The sequence below is a fragment of the Dermatophagoides farinae genome, chromosome 3 (assembly GCF_024713945.1).
Source record: "Dermatophagoides farinae isolate YC_2012a chromosome 3, ASM2471394v1, whole genome shotgun sequence".
Lineage (NCBI taxonomy): Eukaryota > Metazoa > Arthropoda > Arachnida > Sarcoptiformes > Pyroglyphidae > Dermatophagoides > Dermatophagoides farinae.
This window is the reverse complement of record NC_134679.1, coordinates 783,900-803,132: the sequence shown is the minus strand read 5'-3', so window position 1 is coordinate 803,132 and position 19,233 is coordinate 783,900. Positions and strand designations below refer to the sequence as shown.

At 29.8% G+C, this 19,233-nt stretch overlaps 1 protein-coding gene across 5 annotated transcripts; it reads left to right on the top strand.

Moving 5' to 3' along the window:
- Positions 1-68: 68 nt before the first annotated feature.
- On the top strand, positions 69-19,197 carry LOC124498413 (uncharacterized). Of its 5 annotated transcripts, none has more exons than XM_075729625.1 (6): positions 69-681; positions 10,689-11,230; positions 15,749-16,557; positions 17,166-17,352; positions 17,460-17,609; positions 17,723-19,197. In XM_075729625.1, the coding sequence occupies exons 3-6, from the start codon at positions 15,823-15,825 to the stop codon at positions 18,043-18,045; spliced, it is 1,395 nt and encodes a 464-aa protein (XP_075585740.1). In that variant the 5' UTR covers positions 69-681; positions 10,689-11,230; positions 15,749-15,822; the 3' UTR covers positions 18,046-19,197. The 5 variants fall into 5 exon arrangements, with proteins under 5 accessions (XP_075585740.1, XP_075585741.1, XP_075585739.1 ...); XM_075729626.1 differs by lacking the exon at positions 69-681 and adding an exon at positions 5,614-6,091; XM_075729624.1 differs by lacking the exon at positions 69-681 and adding an exon at positions 5,614-6,160.
- Positions 19,198-19,233: the final 36 nt, after the last annotated feature.

The following is a 19,233-nucleotide window of genomic DNA, read 5'->3' as shown; positions in this document are numbered from 1 at the left end:
AAGTGTGTTGTGTTGTAATCGATTGTAACCTTGAAATAAATATTGATTATTACAAATTTTTTTACCTATAATAATCTAAATGATGATGATGATGATTTAATGATGGCCTAATTCATCATCATCATTATTAACCAAATGTTAGAGAATAACGCCCATTATTATATAATAATGAATCAAGATCATTTCATGTTCATGTGACTTTATCAAATTAGTAGTTTTGTTTTGTTTTTTCCGTTGATTTATCTGGTTAACAAAAAACCCGAAACAAAAAACAGATCATTTCATTTGATCATCATCATCATCATCAATGAACGTGAATGATAATGATGAAATGAACCAGAATTTATTCGTGATATTCCTACAATCATCAAAAATTCTTTTTTTGTTTTTCTGTTTTTTTTTGTGTGTGTATGGTGTGATTCATTCAAGTGTAAATGTTGCTCAATCGTCATCGATTTTTTATCAATACTACTACAGTACTTTCACCACAACCACTGAAAAAAAATTAATACTCCATAGAGAGTCATTCGATATTTGAATTCGAATGTTTTTTTTTTGTTTTGTTTTGTTTCCGATTCTCTAAAATTCCCAATGATTCAATTTGTTTTTTTTTTCGTTCGACAATCTTCGACTTTCCACTTTGGATTACTCACACTATACTCTGCTCACATCACAAAAATGGTAAGTGTATCAGTGTATTTGAAATTTTTTTTTCTTTTTCGAAAAAAAATCCTTTTTGGATCCTTTTCATACTTGGATTACTTTTGATGCTGCTGCTGTTGTTGTTGTTGTTGTTGTTGTTGTTGTCGTTATGGATCAGATTGCTTTTTCACTACAAAAGAAAAGATGTTTTTAATGGAATGAAAAAAAAATTCTTTGGTTCCATTTAGAAACATTGAAACATTGTGAAAGAGAAAAAAAAATGACATTTTGTTTTGACTCCAAAACAAAAAAAAAAATCGGAAAACCACCCACTGCTGTTCGTCCATTGTCATCAGGAATGAATGAATGAATAGCGGTGGATTCTGGTATCAATGTCTATGTCTCTGTTTAATACACATATTGAAATAGTTTTTTTTCTGGTTTCCGGTTCTATTGTTCAATTTAATGTTTTTTTTGTTGTTGTTTTTGCTGATCGGCTGACCTTTTTCCTGTATTCCATTCAATCCTCTTTATCAGACTGTGTTGTTTTTCAAAATACAAAAAAAAAATCCAATGTGTAAAACATTAAAATGATTCAATTTCAATGTTAATGAGTTATTTTGTCATTTGAAATTAATTTCATTTAAATGATGATGATGATTCCTATTTGCAAAGTGAAACATGAAAATCAATTCACTCTATCCATTGTGTGTGTGTTTTTTTGATTTTGATACATTTTCAAAACACATTGGCTTTGTGTTTTCGTGATGAATGGATGAATGAATGGTTCACATGCGTTAAAAATCATCCATTCACTCACATCATCGTTCACACATGATGATGAATTCTAAATTCCATTCCACATTGCACTCACTCTCTCACACACACACACACAGAGAATAATTCAGTTTCTTGTTAAAAAAAAATAAAAAAATAAACGGTTTTGATGTTATGTGATGAATACTAGTAGTAGTAGTCAACAATGAATGAATGAATGAATGAATGATTGGCAAGAATGTGTCCATGTTTTCTGATAAATGGGAGGAAAAAAGAATTTTAAATTTAAAAAAAAAATTCCAAAACTTTTTTTTCCTAGTTTAAAAAAAATGGCCACATCATCACTGTGAATGTCAAATCTATCAGTTTTGAATGTATCAAAATGAAATTGAAATGATTAAAAGTCCATCTCTGTTTGTTTTTTTTCATCATTCTCTTGATTCAATAACAATTCGAATCAATTAATCATTCGTCCGTCCTGAAACCAGTGAATTTGAACGAACGAGAGAGAAAAAAAAACTCCCACCACCAAACAACGAACTAAACCAAAAGGCGACCTTGAAAGAGTTGTGTGTACTGGGTGGGTGATTGGGAGAAAAATTTGAATTTTTTTGTTCTCAACTTTTTTTTACCCCATTTTCTCCATTTCTTTTTTTTTATTCTTGTTATTCCAATGTTCAAATATGCATTGTGAATGCAAAGCTGAAAAAAAACTGCAGAACTTTTTTTTCAATGGAAATTCTTTGTCTTATTCACATGGGTGAAGCTGCTGCATTATTAGCTTGAAATGGATGTTGTTGTTGTTGTTGTTGTTGTTTGCATCCATGTATGTGTTATTGGTATCTCTTTCTTCATCTCTTTTTTTCTCTCTAAGGAACATCTTTCTTCATCTTGCGAATCAACAACACTGTGTGTGTGTATGTTTTCCAAACTATGGCAAAAGAAAAAAAACGAAAATAAGCCGATTGTGAAGCTGATGAATAAATCTCAATTCCTAGTTGTTGTTGTTGTTGAATATTAAGAAACGAAACAGAAAAAAATATGGACCCTTGAGAGAATCTGATGAAAGGAGAAAAGAATATTCTATAATAGTTTTTGAGTGTTGGATGTGTGAGTGTGTGTGTGATAGTTAAAGTGTACAAATTTCAATATTTTTTTCTTGTTTGTTGTTGTTTTCATTGTGAAAAGGAAAATCAACAACAACAACAACAACAAAAAATAAATTGAAATGTTGATGAAATTTTGAAGATTTAATATGCAAATTAGCTGCAAAAAAAAGTGGTACTCTAAATTTTTTTTTCTTGATTAAAAATGATAATGATAATGATGACCATTTTGTAGTGCACAAAAAAAATTTCAAATTAAGAATTTGCTGACCAAATTGATTTTTTTGTTTTCTTCTCCTTTAAACAAATTACATTCTGGAGATCATTTGACCTTATCAATAATACAAATGTGTGTGTGTGTGTTTTGAATTTCGAATGACCAAGGTCAAATTATGATGTTTTGGTTGTTGTTATTGTTAGGCGGCCATTTTTTATTCATTCATACAATTCATTTGTTGTTGTTGTTGTTTTTTGAGAAAGAGAGAAGAACAAATCTTTTCGGCTATTGTGTCCAGTTTTTTTTATACATTTCGATTGTTTTCTTCTTCACCATTCTTTTCGTTGATAATCATGATTCATTGATGTTTTTTTTGTTGTTGTTCGTTTCGTTTCATTTCATTACACAAGAAACGAATCGAATTGAAGTGAATTGATTTTTATCTTTTATTCAAGCAATAGCTCGGACAAACAAACTGCTATTTTGGTCAGTCATTTGTTGTTGTTGTTGTTGTTGTTATTATTATTATTACCTGACAAATAATGCAATTTCAAAAGGTAAATGAACTCTATCATTTTGCTGGCGGGATGATTTTTTTTCAATGAACAAAAAAAATAATTCATATTCTCAATAAGAATATGAATCATGAATGTAAGATAATAAGAGAGAGAGAAAAATATTCGGGCATGACCGGTTTTTCCATTTTTTTGTGTGTCTATGATGATGGGTGTCGTTGTTTTATTATGAATCAAAAAAAGATTTTTTTTTTTAATCGATTGCCTTGGCCATCAGCATTTTTTTCAATGCGATGATTTATATTTAATGGATTTTTTTTCAGTTTTTAAATCGAGAAAACGAACCTCTTGTTGATAAAATAATCAATAAAATCATCTGATCGATATCCATGGAAACATTGTATAATGTTTCTACATTGAAACAAATGATAATCTATACATCATTGACATTTTATTTGGTATGAAACAGAACCTTATGGTAGTTTTTTTTTCGCTTTTAAGCCGATCATCATCTTTTCATCCCCTGTATACAGAAGCACACACACACACACATACGGGTAGCATAACTGGCCTACTGTTTTTCGATGACGACGATGGATGAATGAAATCAAGAATAAAATTCTTTGAAAAAAAATTTTTTTTTTGTCGTCATACCAGATGTGTGTCTCTAATAGGATTACTATTAAATGGACAAATTGAATGAATGAATGAGAGAACAAAAACGGCAAAAAAAAACTTTCATATCGACTCCAAAAATTACATATACAGGCATGCCATACACGAAATCATGTGAGGACAAATTTGTTTGAACTTGAAAAACTGAAATTTGCAATTTTACGCTAAATTCTTTGGGGAATTTTTCTCAAGAACAGGGTGACTATGGAAAAATATGGAATTCAAGAATTAAACTCGACCAGATTTATGATTTGAATATCAAAAGAAAAAAAGAAATGAATGGATTTGGACTTTTTCATGGCCTAAATTTTGGATTGAGATTTGTAGTCCAGAACAACAACAACAGCAAACACTTGACATGAAATGTGAATAATTATTTTATTAACATTCGAAATAGTTTTGTTGTTGTTGTTGTTGTTGCGGTTGTTTTTTCGAAAGAATGTAAGTAATGGTCCATTACTAATAGATAAATTCCTGGACACTAAATGATGACACTAAATGATGAAATGAAAAAAAAAACTTTTTGATGATTCATGAACCAAAAATTTTTTTTTCATGTCTAATAAATAAAGTCAAACTTTACATTTTTTTTCTTGTTGTTCCATGAATGAATGAATGAATAATGATGATGATGATGAGTTTTGATTAATTAATATACTGCATTTTGGCCCTAGAATTTTTTTTGGGCATTTTTTCTTTCCATTGTTAATATACATGCCCGTAATGGTATTTATTAATACAAAAAAAAATAATGACATGACACACACACACACACGAAATACAATGAAACACTAGAAATTCTGTTTTTGTTTAACTAGAATTCCTATGAAAGAAAAAAAGAATTAGGATGCCTTTAGTTAATATTGACATTTTGGTTCGATCCAGGAATATATATGGTATGGTATATCGATACAGTGTTTTATCGACATTCATTGTCCTGTATGTAATAGTTGGATGATGATGTGTATCACATTTCTTACAGTAACAAACAACAACAAAAAAATATCGATTTTCGGTATTGACTTGAACGAACGAAAAAAAAAATAAATGAATGAATTGAATGACTTCGGGCTAATTTCAGTCATTCGTCGTTTTTTTTATCATTTACTTTGTTTTGTTTAAACAAAAACAAAAAAAAACTGTCAATAATAATCTAAACCACGGCCAAATGAAACCAGAATGAGATAAAAATCCAAATAATGTGTGTATGTCTGTGTGGGAGGAAAAGACAGGCAATTTTTTTTCTTTTTTTACTAATCAAAATATCGAAAGATTTCCGTAGTATGGGCGTCATAAATATTGAAATGTTTGGATTGTTTTTGTTGTTGTTGTAGAAAATGAATATATATTCACAATGCTTCTCATTCAATATATGTATTCAATTGTTTTGTGAACCACTTCTTGTGAATCTTCAGCTGTATGTGTATGTGTGTGGTATGTGATTACCAGAAAAAAAAATTAAAGGCGTCTGAAGACAACGACTACAACAACAACGAACATGAAGACGACGAAGAAGAAGCATTGAATATAACATACCATAGTTTTTTGAATTCCACTCAGAACACACAATAACAAGAGTGAGAACCAAAAAAAAAAAAAAAAAAAAATCACCAAAAAAAGTTTGTCCATGAAAAAAAATATATATCCTACATGCATGCATTGCATGTGTGTAATACTTTTGGCCAACATTTTTTTCATTGTATTTTTGTTCGTGTATTAGTAAATGTCTGGATTTTCTATTCGGTGAACAAGAAATAAAAAAACTACGTTCTTTCACTATATATATATATATATTCAATTTCTTCTTGCAAACAGAAAAATGAAAAATGAAAACACATGCAACACAACATAGAGAAACAAACATAGACAAGTTTTCAACAAAAAAAAAAAAAAAAAAAAAACGTAGTCGCTGAAAAAAATCCATGTTTTGTGTGATATTTCATTCAAAGAATAATAAATGTGGCATCAATATGAGGATGTGTGATTCTATAATTCTGTGAGATCGTCACATGTAACATGTCATTTTTTTTTATTATTCTATGTGCAACAAACAAACAGAATCATCATAATAACAACCAACAAGAACATTGTTTGATATGAACAACCAACAATGACATCGTTTGTTTGTGTGTATATGTGTTCGGTTACCGATTAAATAGGTTGATTTCATTTTTTTTTCCTTGAAAACAAACAAACAAAAAAAATTGTGAGCAAATCCAGATGAAAATGTAAATTTTTCATTTTTTTTTTTTTTTTTTGTAAAAATTTCTGACCACAACAAAATTGAATTTCACAATGAATAATCGTCGACAATTTTTGTCAAAATAAAATCATCCTCATTGACATTGTTTTTTAACATTTTGTATATGTGCCTGTGTGTGTGTGTGTATGGGTTTTCATACAGAATTATACAGAATATAAAATGTTTAAAGTTTGCCAAAAGAAAAAAAAATTGAATACAATCTTGTTCTTTGAATCCATCCACTTTTGAATTCACAAGAATTGTCTAGAATTGAAAAAGAAGAATAACAACAGCAGCAGCAGCAGCAACCTTTATTATTGTTTGGTAAGAGTTTTTTGTTTATTTTTCGTTTTCGTTGTTGTTACTAAAAGTTTCAAGTTTTCAGACTTTACTTAAAATGAAAACTAAAAATTCAAATTAAAACTGAAAACTTTTTTTCTTTCAGTGCACAAAATTCTTTGATTCTTTTTCGCTATTTTTCAGTGTTTGTGTGTGTGTGTGTCTGAAAAAAAGGTTAAATATGGTTTGAATTGGCATGTCTTGATTTTTTACACATTTTTTTTTCATTTCCATGATTGATTGATCGATTCCGATCTGATATATATTAAGGAATCTCGGTTTTTGTCTGTGTCTGTGTGTATGTGTGTGAGAAATTTGTATTTTCCATCAAAAATCAACTATTTTAAGCTACGGTTTTTGGATTTTAAATTGACCATTGATTTAAACAATGGAAACAATAGCCAAATTGATGATGATTACATTGGGCATTTTAATGTTTATGACATTTTGATTCGCTCGATCTCTCTCTCTCTCTCTCTCTTTGATCAATCGATCTTTCAAATGTTTTTTTCTTTTGTTTTCTATATCATAACAAATCAAACAACCAATAACTATCGATAGCTTTGTTTTTTGTTTTGTATTGTTTTTGTTACAGACAAAAGAAGAAAATCTCGTCTTTGCTTATTTGTTATATTTGTTGTTGTTGTTTTTTTTTGTTTTTTGTTGTTCCAATATATATTTTATTTTCTCGCCTCGATTCATTTGATTTCATTTTGAAGACGAACATTTTTCTTTTCTTTTTTTGCCCATTAATAATGTTACTTGATTTCTCATTGAATACAATGTGTGTGTATGTGGGAAAGAGAGGGAGAGAGTGAAAGAAAATCACAATTTCAAGTCCTGATTCAACCAACCGAATAGAAATCTCGTTTCGTTTCTGTTTCGTTACTGTTCCAAGAAATTTTTATTCCTTACTTTTCTTTTCTTATGATACTCGGGTTGTGCGAGGATTACGCACTGTTGGATCTTTTTTTTCGGTTATTATTATTATCATCATTGCTATATTCTATGGATGTTTGTTTCAGAATGATTAATAATCACGCATTAATGATGTGACGTGTTCAAGAGAGAGAGAGAGAGAGAGAGTACGAAACGATTGATGAAAAGAAAATTTAATTTTCGTTTTCGCTGTTGTTGTTGTTGTTGTTGTTGTTGTTCGTCTTCAATTGTTCATGATGATATGAGATATTTGTTTCTGACTTACAGATTTATTTATTAATTTTCAGAAAGAAAAAATATTTTCTTTGTTTCATCGATCCAGAACAATGTAGAATATGTTTTCGCTTGATGGAAAATTAAATGTTTTTTTTTGTCTGTGTGTGTGCATACTACTCAATTATAATCTAGTTTACTTGATGATGATGAATATTCTTATTGTTGTTCATTTATATAAAGATAGAATATTCTAGCAGCACTGTACCATTCAACCATTATTATTATCATCATCATAAATTTTGATCTGTTAATAGGTTTTTTTTCTCGCTTTCTCTCTTTATCTTACTCCTACGCATAAAACATTATGGTGTATATAACTATCTACAGTGAAAGAATAAAATGATCTATTCACAACTATCATCATCATCATCATCATTATGGATCAATCGATCAATCGAGAATAAATATTCTTTCTTCACATATATACCAAAAAAAAACTAGCGAATGTATTGTATTTTATTTTTTTTTTGTTTGTCGATTTTCACATTCTTTTTTTTTCTCATAAATATGAAGATGATGATGATCTTATCCATTCAATAAGGAGTTGTAAATAGTTTATGATGGTGTTGATAATGATTCTGTTTCTGTCGCCGCTGTTGTTGTTGATTTTTTTTCCATTTATAATGAATCCAATTCAAAGGATGATGATGGACCATTATATAAAAAAAGAATTTGTCTCGTTTTTTTTTGGTTTTTTCCCGATGAAGAATTTTTTTTCGTGATCAATAAAAACAACAACAACAAGTACATGTGAGTCATTTGCATAATTGGTGATGGTGACAAAATTTCACTTCATTCATATATATATTGATAAATGTAAAACTTTTTCATTTTTGCATGTTTCAATCTAATTTTTGATATATTTCAAAGTTTTGTTGTTTGTTGTTGTTGACCACATTTTCCATTTTCGTTGTTGTTGTTGTTGTTGTTGTTGTTGTCCTTTCAATTCAGTGGCTATTTTACACACACACACACACACACACACACACGTGACTAGAATGATGAATTAGTTTAAAAATAGATTTTGTCATTTTCTCACATTTTGAATATATCCACAGTTTTTTCATTACATCATTCATTCATATATAAAATGACTGGGTGAGAATACAGAATTTCTAATTGAAAAACTTACTAACATCGAAATTTTTTGTAAATTTATGCCGCCTACACATTTTTTGCCCTCTCGGCGCATGTTTATGTGTGTTTGTTTTATTGTCTTTTTTTTTCTTTTCAACGATTATAAAATAAAAAATTAAATAAACCACAAACATAATGATGATGTTATTGATGAACAAACATTTACGTTTATTATGAATTTTTGTGATGTACTGGTGTAATTCTGAGTTTGTTCAAAATTCTGTTGATCATAAAAATGAATTTTTATGATGATGTTGATGATGAATGATACAGAATACATAATTTGTTGTTTATTTTTAATTGTTTTTTTTCGGCAATCCATAAATTTCATTCAATTTACCATGGTATACAAATTTTAATCTCATTTTTTCCGTTATATATGGATAGATTGGCAAAAAAAAAGATGCTAAAATATTTTTTCCTCATTCACTTATTGTTGTTTCTTGCCACCTGTCTCATGCCAACAACAACAACAACAAAACTTTATATTCAATTATTATATTTGCTACCACTAGAACCATCAAAAAAAAAGTTGAACATCTGGTTTGGTTGATTTTTTTTTAATATTAATGTGCCTATAAGCTAGACTAATTTAACCTCAAATTACCTGGAATCTAATACAGTTTTTTTTTCATTCGTGTATTGTCCTGGGACACTATTTTTTTTTTTTTTTTACTTGTTGTTGTTCCATTATAAAAATAAAACTCGTATATACACAAGCCCGAGATAATAAAAAGAGAAGAATTATAACAAGACTTTGACCAATTACCACCACTATGTGATTGTATATATCGTGTTTCAGAATAGTTTTTTTTTCGAAACCTTTCTATCTAATATATAGCATCTGTGAATGATGATCACGATTCACGATTTCAGGAAATCATGTTTTGTTTTTTTTTTTTGGTTGGTAATGGTGGTGGTCACCAACATCATCATCATCATCATCATCACCCATTATCGAAACATAATAGAAAAAAAATTGAAAGAAAAAAATCCAAAAATAATGATGATGATGATTATGTTATGTAAATGTTGTAAAATTGTTATCATCAACATCATTAAATTCGGAAATTGTTGTCCAACCAAACAGACAGACAAACAAACAAGCAAAATAAAATCGTTCATTTACATATTTCATATTCATGTGACGGATATTTGGAATTTGTTTTTTTTCTGTTGGAACTGAATAAATGAATGAATGAATGAATATATTATTGTTCAATAATTATCATATATATACCACCACCAGCACCATCATTATCGTTTTGTTTTTCTTGTTCAACCATGTGTGTGTGTGTGTGTGTGTGTTTGTGTGTCATTGATGATGGTGAACCAGTGAAAGGAAAGCCCTTGCAATAACATTTTCAACAATCAAGGTCTTCTGATTCATTTAGCACTATAGATTCTATCTATATATATGTAATATAATAATAACATGGTTTTCTCACTTGGTTAAACAAACAAATGATGAACAAAAAAAAAGTGTTTAGGATGATGATGATGATGATGATGGTGGTGTTGTTGGTGATAAATCGACCACACAGAATATTCTAGTATTATGGAAATGAATGAATAACATCCCAAATGTATACAACACAATAACTATCTCCCAGTAGAAATGAAAAATTTCAATTTCCCATAGAATTTAATCCATTGTGTAGAGAATGGTATCTCAATTTATGTATTTTTTTTTTTGTTGGACATTCACAAGGAATTTGTTTGGTTTTTTTCTTTCTTCAATTTCCTCTTTTTTTCCATTCGCAGAATTTTTTTTTTATTAATATATAAATTTTGTCTTTTTTTTCTCTCTTTTTTTCCTATAGTGAATCGACAAATAAATTTCAATTTTTCCGTTATTCTCTCTCTCTCTCTGGTTCTGGTTCTGGTGATGACGGGCACCACATGAATTTTTTCATTTCATTTCATTTTTCGCTGACAATTTACAACTTTACCACCATATATTCCAAAATAATCCATCGATTGCAGACCAATTTTTTTCCATCGTTATTCGGATTCTGTTTTTTTTTTTTTTTTTTTTTTTGATGACAAAAACGCAGCCGTAATCAACGAAAGTAATAGCCATTCAACCGAACAATAACAACATTTGATGATATCGATCGATCGATTATAAAGAAGAAAATTCATTGTTTGGATTTCATTTCTGTGTGTGTGTGTGTGTATGTGTTTCATATCTTGATCAAAACGTTAAAAATTTTCCACACAAAAATCCCTTGAAGAAGACGAAAAACAGTGGTTAACATTCACCAGTGAAATAAACCAACAACAACAATCTGCCAAAATGACTATGATGATGATTGCACCAACGGCGACACTGGAAACAGTGACAATCGTACGACCATTGAAGGCAAGTCTGTTTTCATTCTCAAAATTTTCTTATTTTTTCGTCGTTTATGTTGATTATTCATTATTGATTGTGTGTGTGCGTATGTGTTTTGATGGCCAATAACCACATTTTTTTGTCAGCTTTGAATAATCAATTCTTATCAGTTTTTTCTTCCATTCAATTGGCGTCTTTTTTTTTGTTTGTTTGTTAGAATGTCAGAAAATTGATTCTTTTTTCGGTGATCAGTTGCTTATTTATTTTTGGTACTAAGCACTTTTTTTCTAAGTAATTCATGCCTTCTTTTTCAATCATAATTTGATTGAAAACATTTCGGATTCTCTTTTTTCTTTTTTTTTATTCACCCGAAATCGTTACAAAAGATTGTTGTTGATTACATTTTTCTTTCGTTTCTCTATTATTCTTTAACAATTGATTGAATTTGATTCGATTCTCGATTCTCGGTGTAAGCAAAAAAAAAAAGAAAAAATTCAAATGATCAAGTTGATGGAAAATGATGCCTTTTGATTTCGATCGATTGAATCGTACGGAAATCAATTTGTTTGAATTTAGAAATCAAGAAAATATCGAGAATATAGAAGTAGAGAATTTTTTTTTTTGGTGAAAATCCAGAATCTAAAACCAGAATATCATAAAAAAATGATTTGATTCTCGACAAACAAACAAACAAACAAAAAAAATTGATTCGTACCGTTTTAAATTGAATAGAATCATTTTTTCTCTCTCTCTCTCTTTTGTTCCAGTGATATTTAGGCCATGCAAATTGCTTTTAAGAATTTTTGTTTGTGTGCCCGCGCATCAAGTAAAAAAAAACATAAAATAAAATTGACAGGCAAATTTTTTTTTCATATTCTCTCGATTTTTTTTTTATTGTCATGTGTGCACCAGACAATGCACCAAAACTTTTTTTTTCGCCGTTTTTATTTTCTGCAGAAAAATATAAATTCTTGAAAATCAATGCAGTGAAGCTTATCGTTTTTTGTTTTGTTTTGTTTTTTTAGTCTACTGAAAATTCATTCTACTGACGATAGGTGTCGCCATCAGTCTCGTTTTTTTTTTTTAATTTATGATTGTAAATCTTGAAATTTATTGACTTGAATAATTCACAATTTGGGGATGGAATGGGAGAAAAAAATGTGTGTGTGTGTGTGTGTTTGGTAATTATCTCTATCATTGTGTATCGGCGGAAACAATCGCTATTTTGTCATGATTATCGTTATTATTCCTGATATGATGATGATGATGATGATGATCATTATTTTAATTGAACTTGTTCTCTTTTTTCTTTTGCTTTGTTTTTTTTTGTGAAACAACCAACAACAATCTCAGTAGCAGCAGCAGATGTCCTGCTTTTTTTTCTCTCTCTCTGTGTGTGTGTGTGTAACAGTTGTGTGTACACACACAATGGTTATCGTTGAAATTCAACGATGATAATGATGATTCAAATCGAATCAATTTGATTATCGTGGCAATTTTCTTTCTCTCTCTAAGCTTTGGAATGAATTTTCTCTTGGATTTCTTCTGTAGATTGTATAGACAATAATGGCATTAAATAAAATGTGCTAATGATTCAATATTCTGGACACGAATTGTAATAATTTTTTCCATTGTTGTTGTTGATGTTGTTGTTGTTCATTTTTGGATGAAAAAAAATCACCACCGTGTGTGTGTATAGAAAATAAAACAATCGGTGAAAATATTACACTATTCTGTTGGTTGGTTTAATCACACGCACACACACACACACACACACACAGTGCATGCATGATGCCCACCAACCGACCAACAAATCATATTTGAAAGTTTTTTTTGTTTCTGGCTAGAATTATTATCGTAATGAGCAAAATATAAGATCATTTGATGATAATGGTGTAGCGCAAGCAATTACCGACGACATTATATTGAACAATCATTGTGTGTGTGTGTATGTGGGGATGCCCGACAAAATAAAAATTAATGATGCCGGGTTTTTTCCCATTTTTTTCCACTTAAAATGATTGAGTGATACAAGAACAAAACAGCAGAAAAAAACGCGGAAATTATGATCAGTTTTGAGGTCATGATGCATCATAATGAAATTTATTATGCAAAGAATTTAATCCAAAACAAAATGAAATTCTTGTATATATTGCAATAAATGATGGAAGAATTTCTGTTTCTGTTCCTGGATTTTAATTCCACAAGAAAAAAAACCGGAAAAAACAGAACCCCCTACTATGGAAAAATATTGATTCCAATTATTATTAATATATGGCACAGTGGAACAATGATGATGATGATGATGATGATGGTATTAATTCTGAAATTGTCATTTTGCACTTTGGAATTTTTTTTTTATTTTTCGAAAAACGAAACAACACAAAACAAAAAAAATGTGCTAGAATAGTAGAATGGGATTCAAACCATTCTGTTTTTGTTTTTTTTCTCGGTAATTTATTAATTATTACAAATCGATAATTCATTATTATTGGAAATTCTCTCTCTCTCTCTCGATCATAATTGGATATTAATCTATCGATGATGATGATGATGATGGTGTTAGACTTTTTTTTTCTCATTGATAATAATCGTTAATCATATATGCATGTAATAGATTTATATGACCCGGATGAATGTTTTTTTTTAATTCTCTCCATCGTTTTTGTTTGTTTGTTTTTTTTCCATTTATGCCCCACGAACCGTGTAGTTATTCATTTAAGAATTTATTTACATTGCTTTTTATTTCCATTCTGGCCTGGTTGAATAATTGAAGGAGTGTGTGTGAGAGAGAGAGAGAGAAAAAAAAAGTGAAAAAGGAACAAAATGAAAATGAAAAAAAGCAGAAACAAACATTGTTATTTTGTGAAACATTATCTCGGTGTGTGTGTGTGTGTGTAATACATTTTTTTTTTTGCTTGGTTATTCTGGATTCAGGAAGCAAATTCTTTCTTTTTTTATTTATTTATTTATTCATCTTTTTTCTTCATATTTGTAAACTGGTTTTTTGCCCAGTGTGTTTGGTGTTGGTGGTTGTGGTGGTGTTGATGATTATTATGAAACAAAAAAAAAACAAAGCTTCATTTTTCGTTGTGTAAGTGGACGCCGGCGTCCATTATTAAGATTCAACAACGAAAAAAAAAATGGAAAAAAGCCTTTACTTTATTTTCCAAAGCTCTATATCGTTGTTATTATTATTCTCGTTTTATTTCTCATTCTTTACTGAGTGTGTGATTGTAATTTATATAAATGTTTTACACACACACACACATACACATAGTGAAAACAACAGAAAACCGAAAAGATAAAAACCGGCTCTATTTTCGGTTTTTTTTTCTCTCTCTCTCTCTCTCTCTCTCTCTCACTATATATACATAGATACCGATTCTGGAACAATAGTTGAATATGAGAAAAAAAATTTATCGTTTTTCATGGCGCCCATTATGCCAAATGAATTGATTGTACGCACACTCATACATTAGAATACGTTCGATGGCTGAATAAAATAGATAGATAGAATTTAGATTCACATATCACAAACGCCATGTTGTTTTTCAAAATCCTGGAATAAAAGAAAAAAAAATCCTAGAATAACACATTTTGATAGGCTATGGGGAAGGAGGAGTATATATGTGTGAATGGGAAATATAGATGGTCCATGCCATCATCATTCCAATGATGGCGCCAAATATCCAAAGAAAAACAAGGAACCAAATGTACAATGTTTGCATATCGCATGCGTGAATATTTTCTTTTTTCTGTTGGTGATGAACAAATGTTTTTTTTTCTTCTATAGTAGCAGAAGATTCATTTCTTTTTGTGTTGATGATGTCTCAGGTCCAAAAAAAAAAAAAAAAATTGTTCTTGTTCTCTGTCTTTTTTTTTCTTTGGCTCTCGCGGTGCCTAGATACGAACCATTTATTCATTTTTTTCTGGTCTCTTTCTATTTTTCGTTTGGATTTTGATGGTTGTGTAGTATATGAGTAGTCGTGTTTTTTTTTTGGGCATTGGTTTTTGTGTTTTGTCAAACCATACACACATAGGTTCACCACTTCTTTCATTGCTTTTTTTTCGTCGTGAATTCGGGTGAATCTCATTTTTCATCATCATCAACTGATGCTGCTGCTGCTGTTGTTATTGTTGTCGATGATGTTGCTGCTATTAGTGTATTAGTTTGTGTGTGTGTGTGAGTGTGATTGCCAGGATTCTTGTTCTTCTTCTTGGATATCCGAATAATAAAACATGATGGAAATTTTTTTTTCTCCCGTTTTTTTTCGTGCATTGAGCCTAGATAAAGAATTTGTTTGTGTATGTGTGTGTGTTTGTGTTTTACACAAGTCCAATGGACAACAATAAAAAAGAGTTTTTGGACATTTTTCGTGCAAATTTTTTATTTGATTTTTTCAAAAAAAACTTTTTTTTCATCTTTTATTTCATGAATGAATGTGTTTTTTTGTTTTCTCTTCGTGTTTGTTTTGTTCATAACTCGATTTGATTTTTCGGCTCCATAATAATAATAATCATCATTATCTTTGTTTAATGTAGATTTTTTTTAAATCTTTGTGTATGTCTCATGTTTGAAATGAAATGACAATGTTTTCAAAATTAAATTGTTTATCATGAATGGTTTTATACCAAATACATTGAATCATGCTGCTGTTGGTGTAGGTGGGCAAATGTTGCCTCAACATCAACAACAGCAACAGCAACAACAAGCTCCTGGTGGACCACCACAGCCACAGCCGGTTATTATTATGAATGGCGCCATACCGAACCAACATCATCATCAACAACATCATCATCAACAACAACAACATCATCAAAATCATGTACAACAACCGAATGGTTTTCATCATCATCATCAACAACAACAACAGCATCCTGTAGTCCATTATGTACAGCATCCAAATCCACAACATCAACAAGGTCAACCTCAATTGATAATTCCAAATGGAAATGTGATACAATTGGCTCCAAGCCCGCCACCACCACCACAACCTGGTCAAATGATTGGCCAACAACAACAACAACAACAAGGCCAAATTTATGTACAAAGACAACCTAGAATGATGATGGTTAATGGTGGTGGTCCCATGTTACCTAATCAATCACAACAACAGCAACGTATGATCCGTTTAACAACAAATGGAACATATGCAACAACCGTACAGATTACCGGTAATGGTAATATTACCGGTAATAATAATATTAATCGTAATGGTTTAAGACAACAGCCAACAATTGCAACAGCATTAATATTAACAAAACAACCGCCACCAAAATGTTTACTTTGTTGTCTAGCTTGTTGTGGTCTAGAATCATTATGGTTTAATCCTAATTTCCATTTTTCAAGAGTAAGCACAAATCATCACCATTTATTTTATTTATTTATTTTTTTCTCTCTAAATTATAAATACAAACACAAAAAAAAATTGAACATCTTCATCAAATGAAAAACAACCGTTTTCAACATTTTTAAATGATGATTGAAAAATGAAATCTTGATTTTTTTTTTCTTTCTTTTGATTCTCTTATGGAAATTTTCCACTCGAGTAAATGATGATGATCATGTTATTATTATCGTTCTTGTTGTTGTTGTTGTTATCGTTATTTGAATAATAAAATTTGATTTGATTATTCGCATGGGTATAGTTTATTTTGGCCATATTTATTATTATTATTCCTTTATGTATATTTGATAGCTCCACATGGGTTCTTCATTTCATTTCATTCATTCAGATTTTCTGTTTGTGTGTGTGTACGTAACAAAAGGGTTATGAATGAATGAATGAATGACTTGAATTGAATTGTTTTTTTTTGTATTGTTTTCATTTCATGTCACAATATTTGTGAAAGTTTTCAGTCACATGATGATGACAAAGTTTTTTCATGTTCTTTTTATATTGCATTTAACTCTTCAATGATTGATTGATTTTTGTTTTTTTGTTTTGGTTTCAAATAGGTCATCGCCCTCATTTGTAATATTCTTGTCGATTTATTAATGATATTATGTTTATTATCAACAAATTGGTTGACCACATTGAAATATCGTCAAGGTCTTTGGCAATATTGTATCGATGTTGATTCACCACGTCCATTGCCATTTGGCCTGGATGATCATGATGGTTGCCATTGGGGACGTAATGCTGGTATGTTTTTTTTTCTTATTTCTTTTGTTGGTGTTTTTCTGTTACCTTGATTCATTTTTTTTTCTTTTTCTATATTTCGGTTCGATTGGAATATTTTTTATTTATAGCTTATATAAAATTATCCGGATTTTTTGCCGTAGCATGTTTCCTATTGGCTATAGTTGCAACAATATTGACTTCATTTGGCCTATCATCTCGTGATCCAAACAAAAAATATACATTTTATCGTTTTGCATTATATATTAATCTTGGCGCTTGTAAGTTTCAATTAATATCGATTTACACATTGATCAATAAATAAATTATAATTTTTCTCCTTTTTTGTCTCTCTTTCTCTCTCACTCGCTCATCATCATCATCATCATCATAGTGTTAGCCATAATTGTTTCATTAACATTATATCCGGCCTTTTTCTATTCCGAATTACATCATACGAATATGGTGCCATCAAATCGTCCACATTGGTATTTCGGTTGGGCATATGGTGTTGGTTGGGGTGCGGCAATATTTTTAGTTGGCGCCATTCTTTTATTAGTATGCGATAAAGAAACGGAAGAAATCTATTATCAAGAACGTACTATCGTACATGCTGGTAATGGTGGTGGTGCCAATAATCATCTACTACAACATCATCATCATCATCAGCAATTGACAAATCATCATAATAGTAGCCATCAATCGATCAAAGCTTGATATAAATGGAAATTTAAATGAATCGAAACAAAACAAAAAAAAACAAAGCAAAACGAAACAAGATAGATGATGTAATTTGATTTTTTTAAGTGAAAAAACACCCACCCACACACACACACAAGTTGCCGAAAAATGGCCTCTTCCTCTCCATCATCGTCATCATCATTGTTATTATTATTTCTATCCATCCATCCATCCTTTTTTTTCCTCCTACCTCTTGATTCTTTTTTCTATTTCTTTTTTTGCCATATTTCACAACAACAACGATCGATATCGATATATAAAATATGTATAGAAGATAGTGGACGTGTGGGCGTGTGAGTGAGTGTGTGTGTGTGTGATACAAAGTAGTTTATTTTTTATTTCAATTCCGGTGGTGATTTTTATATATTATTACGTTTATTCACCAAGTGCATGTGTAAGTGTAAACACCTGTTTTTTTCATTTTATTTTTCTCTCTGTGTGTGTGGGTGTGGTGACATTTTTTATTTGTCATCTTTGTTTGTATTGCGCGTGTGAGTGAGTGTGTGTGTGTGTGTGTGTGTATTACGATTTTTGTTTCTCAATAATGATGATTTGAATTTATTTTTCTTTACTTTATTTCCATAATTTTTGATTATCATGAGAAAAAAAACAAACAAACAAATTTTACATTTAAATATCGAATGTCATGTCATTTTGTAAGAACACACTATGGTAGTAGTGGCAATTGATTGAAAAGAAAAAAAAATTTTTTGTCCACAATCCAGAATATACAATTTTGTTGATTGATTTTTTTTTGTTCGTCTCCCATATCACTTCTTTTTTTTTGGTGGCTACACATGATATAATAATTTGTTTTTGATTTGAAAAAATAGTTTAATTTATCGTTTTTTTTGTTTTCTTTTTTGTTTCACACACACACACACAACACATACATCTCTGTCTTTAAAAAAAAAAAAAAAAAAATGAAAACCAAAACATCCTTTTCAATGTGTCTAAGTTTTTTTTGTTGTATATAAATTTTGCGTTCCAAGTTTTTCATCATCATCATTATCATTGATCAACCGATGTATCGGTTTCACCCAATAATCAATACCACCATTGTATATGTTTCTTATCCTACCTGTTTTTTTTCATTTAAAGTTGGATAAAATAAAATGAAAATTCTGATAATTCTTTTATTCAAGAGAGAGAGAGAAAAAAAAA

Coding starts and splice junctions, on each gene's coding strand:
- LOC124498413 (XM_075729625.1), top strand. CDS start 15,823: ATGAATGGTTTTATACCAAATACATTGAATCATGCTGCTGTTGGTGTA. Junction 16,558..17,165: donor CTAATTTCCATTTTTCAAGA/GTAAGCACAAAT, acceptor GGTTTCAAATAG/GTCATCGCCCTCATTTGTAA. Junction 17,353..17,459: donor CCATTGGGGACGTAATGCTG/GTATGTTTTTTT, acceptor TTTTATTTATAG/CTTATATAAAATTATCCGGA.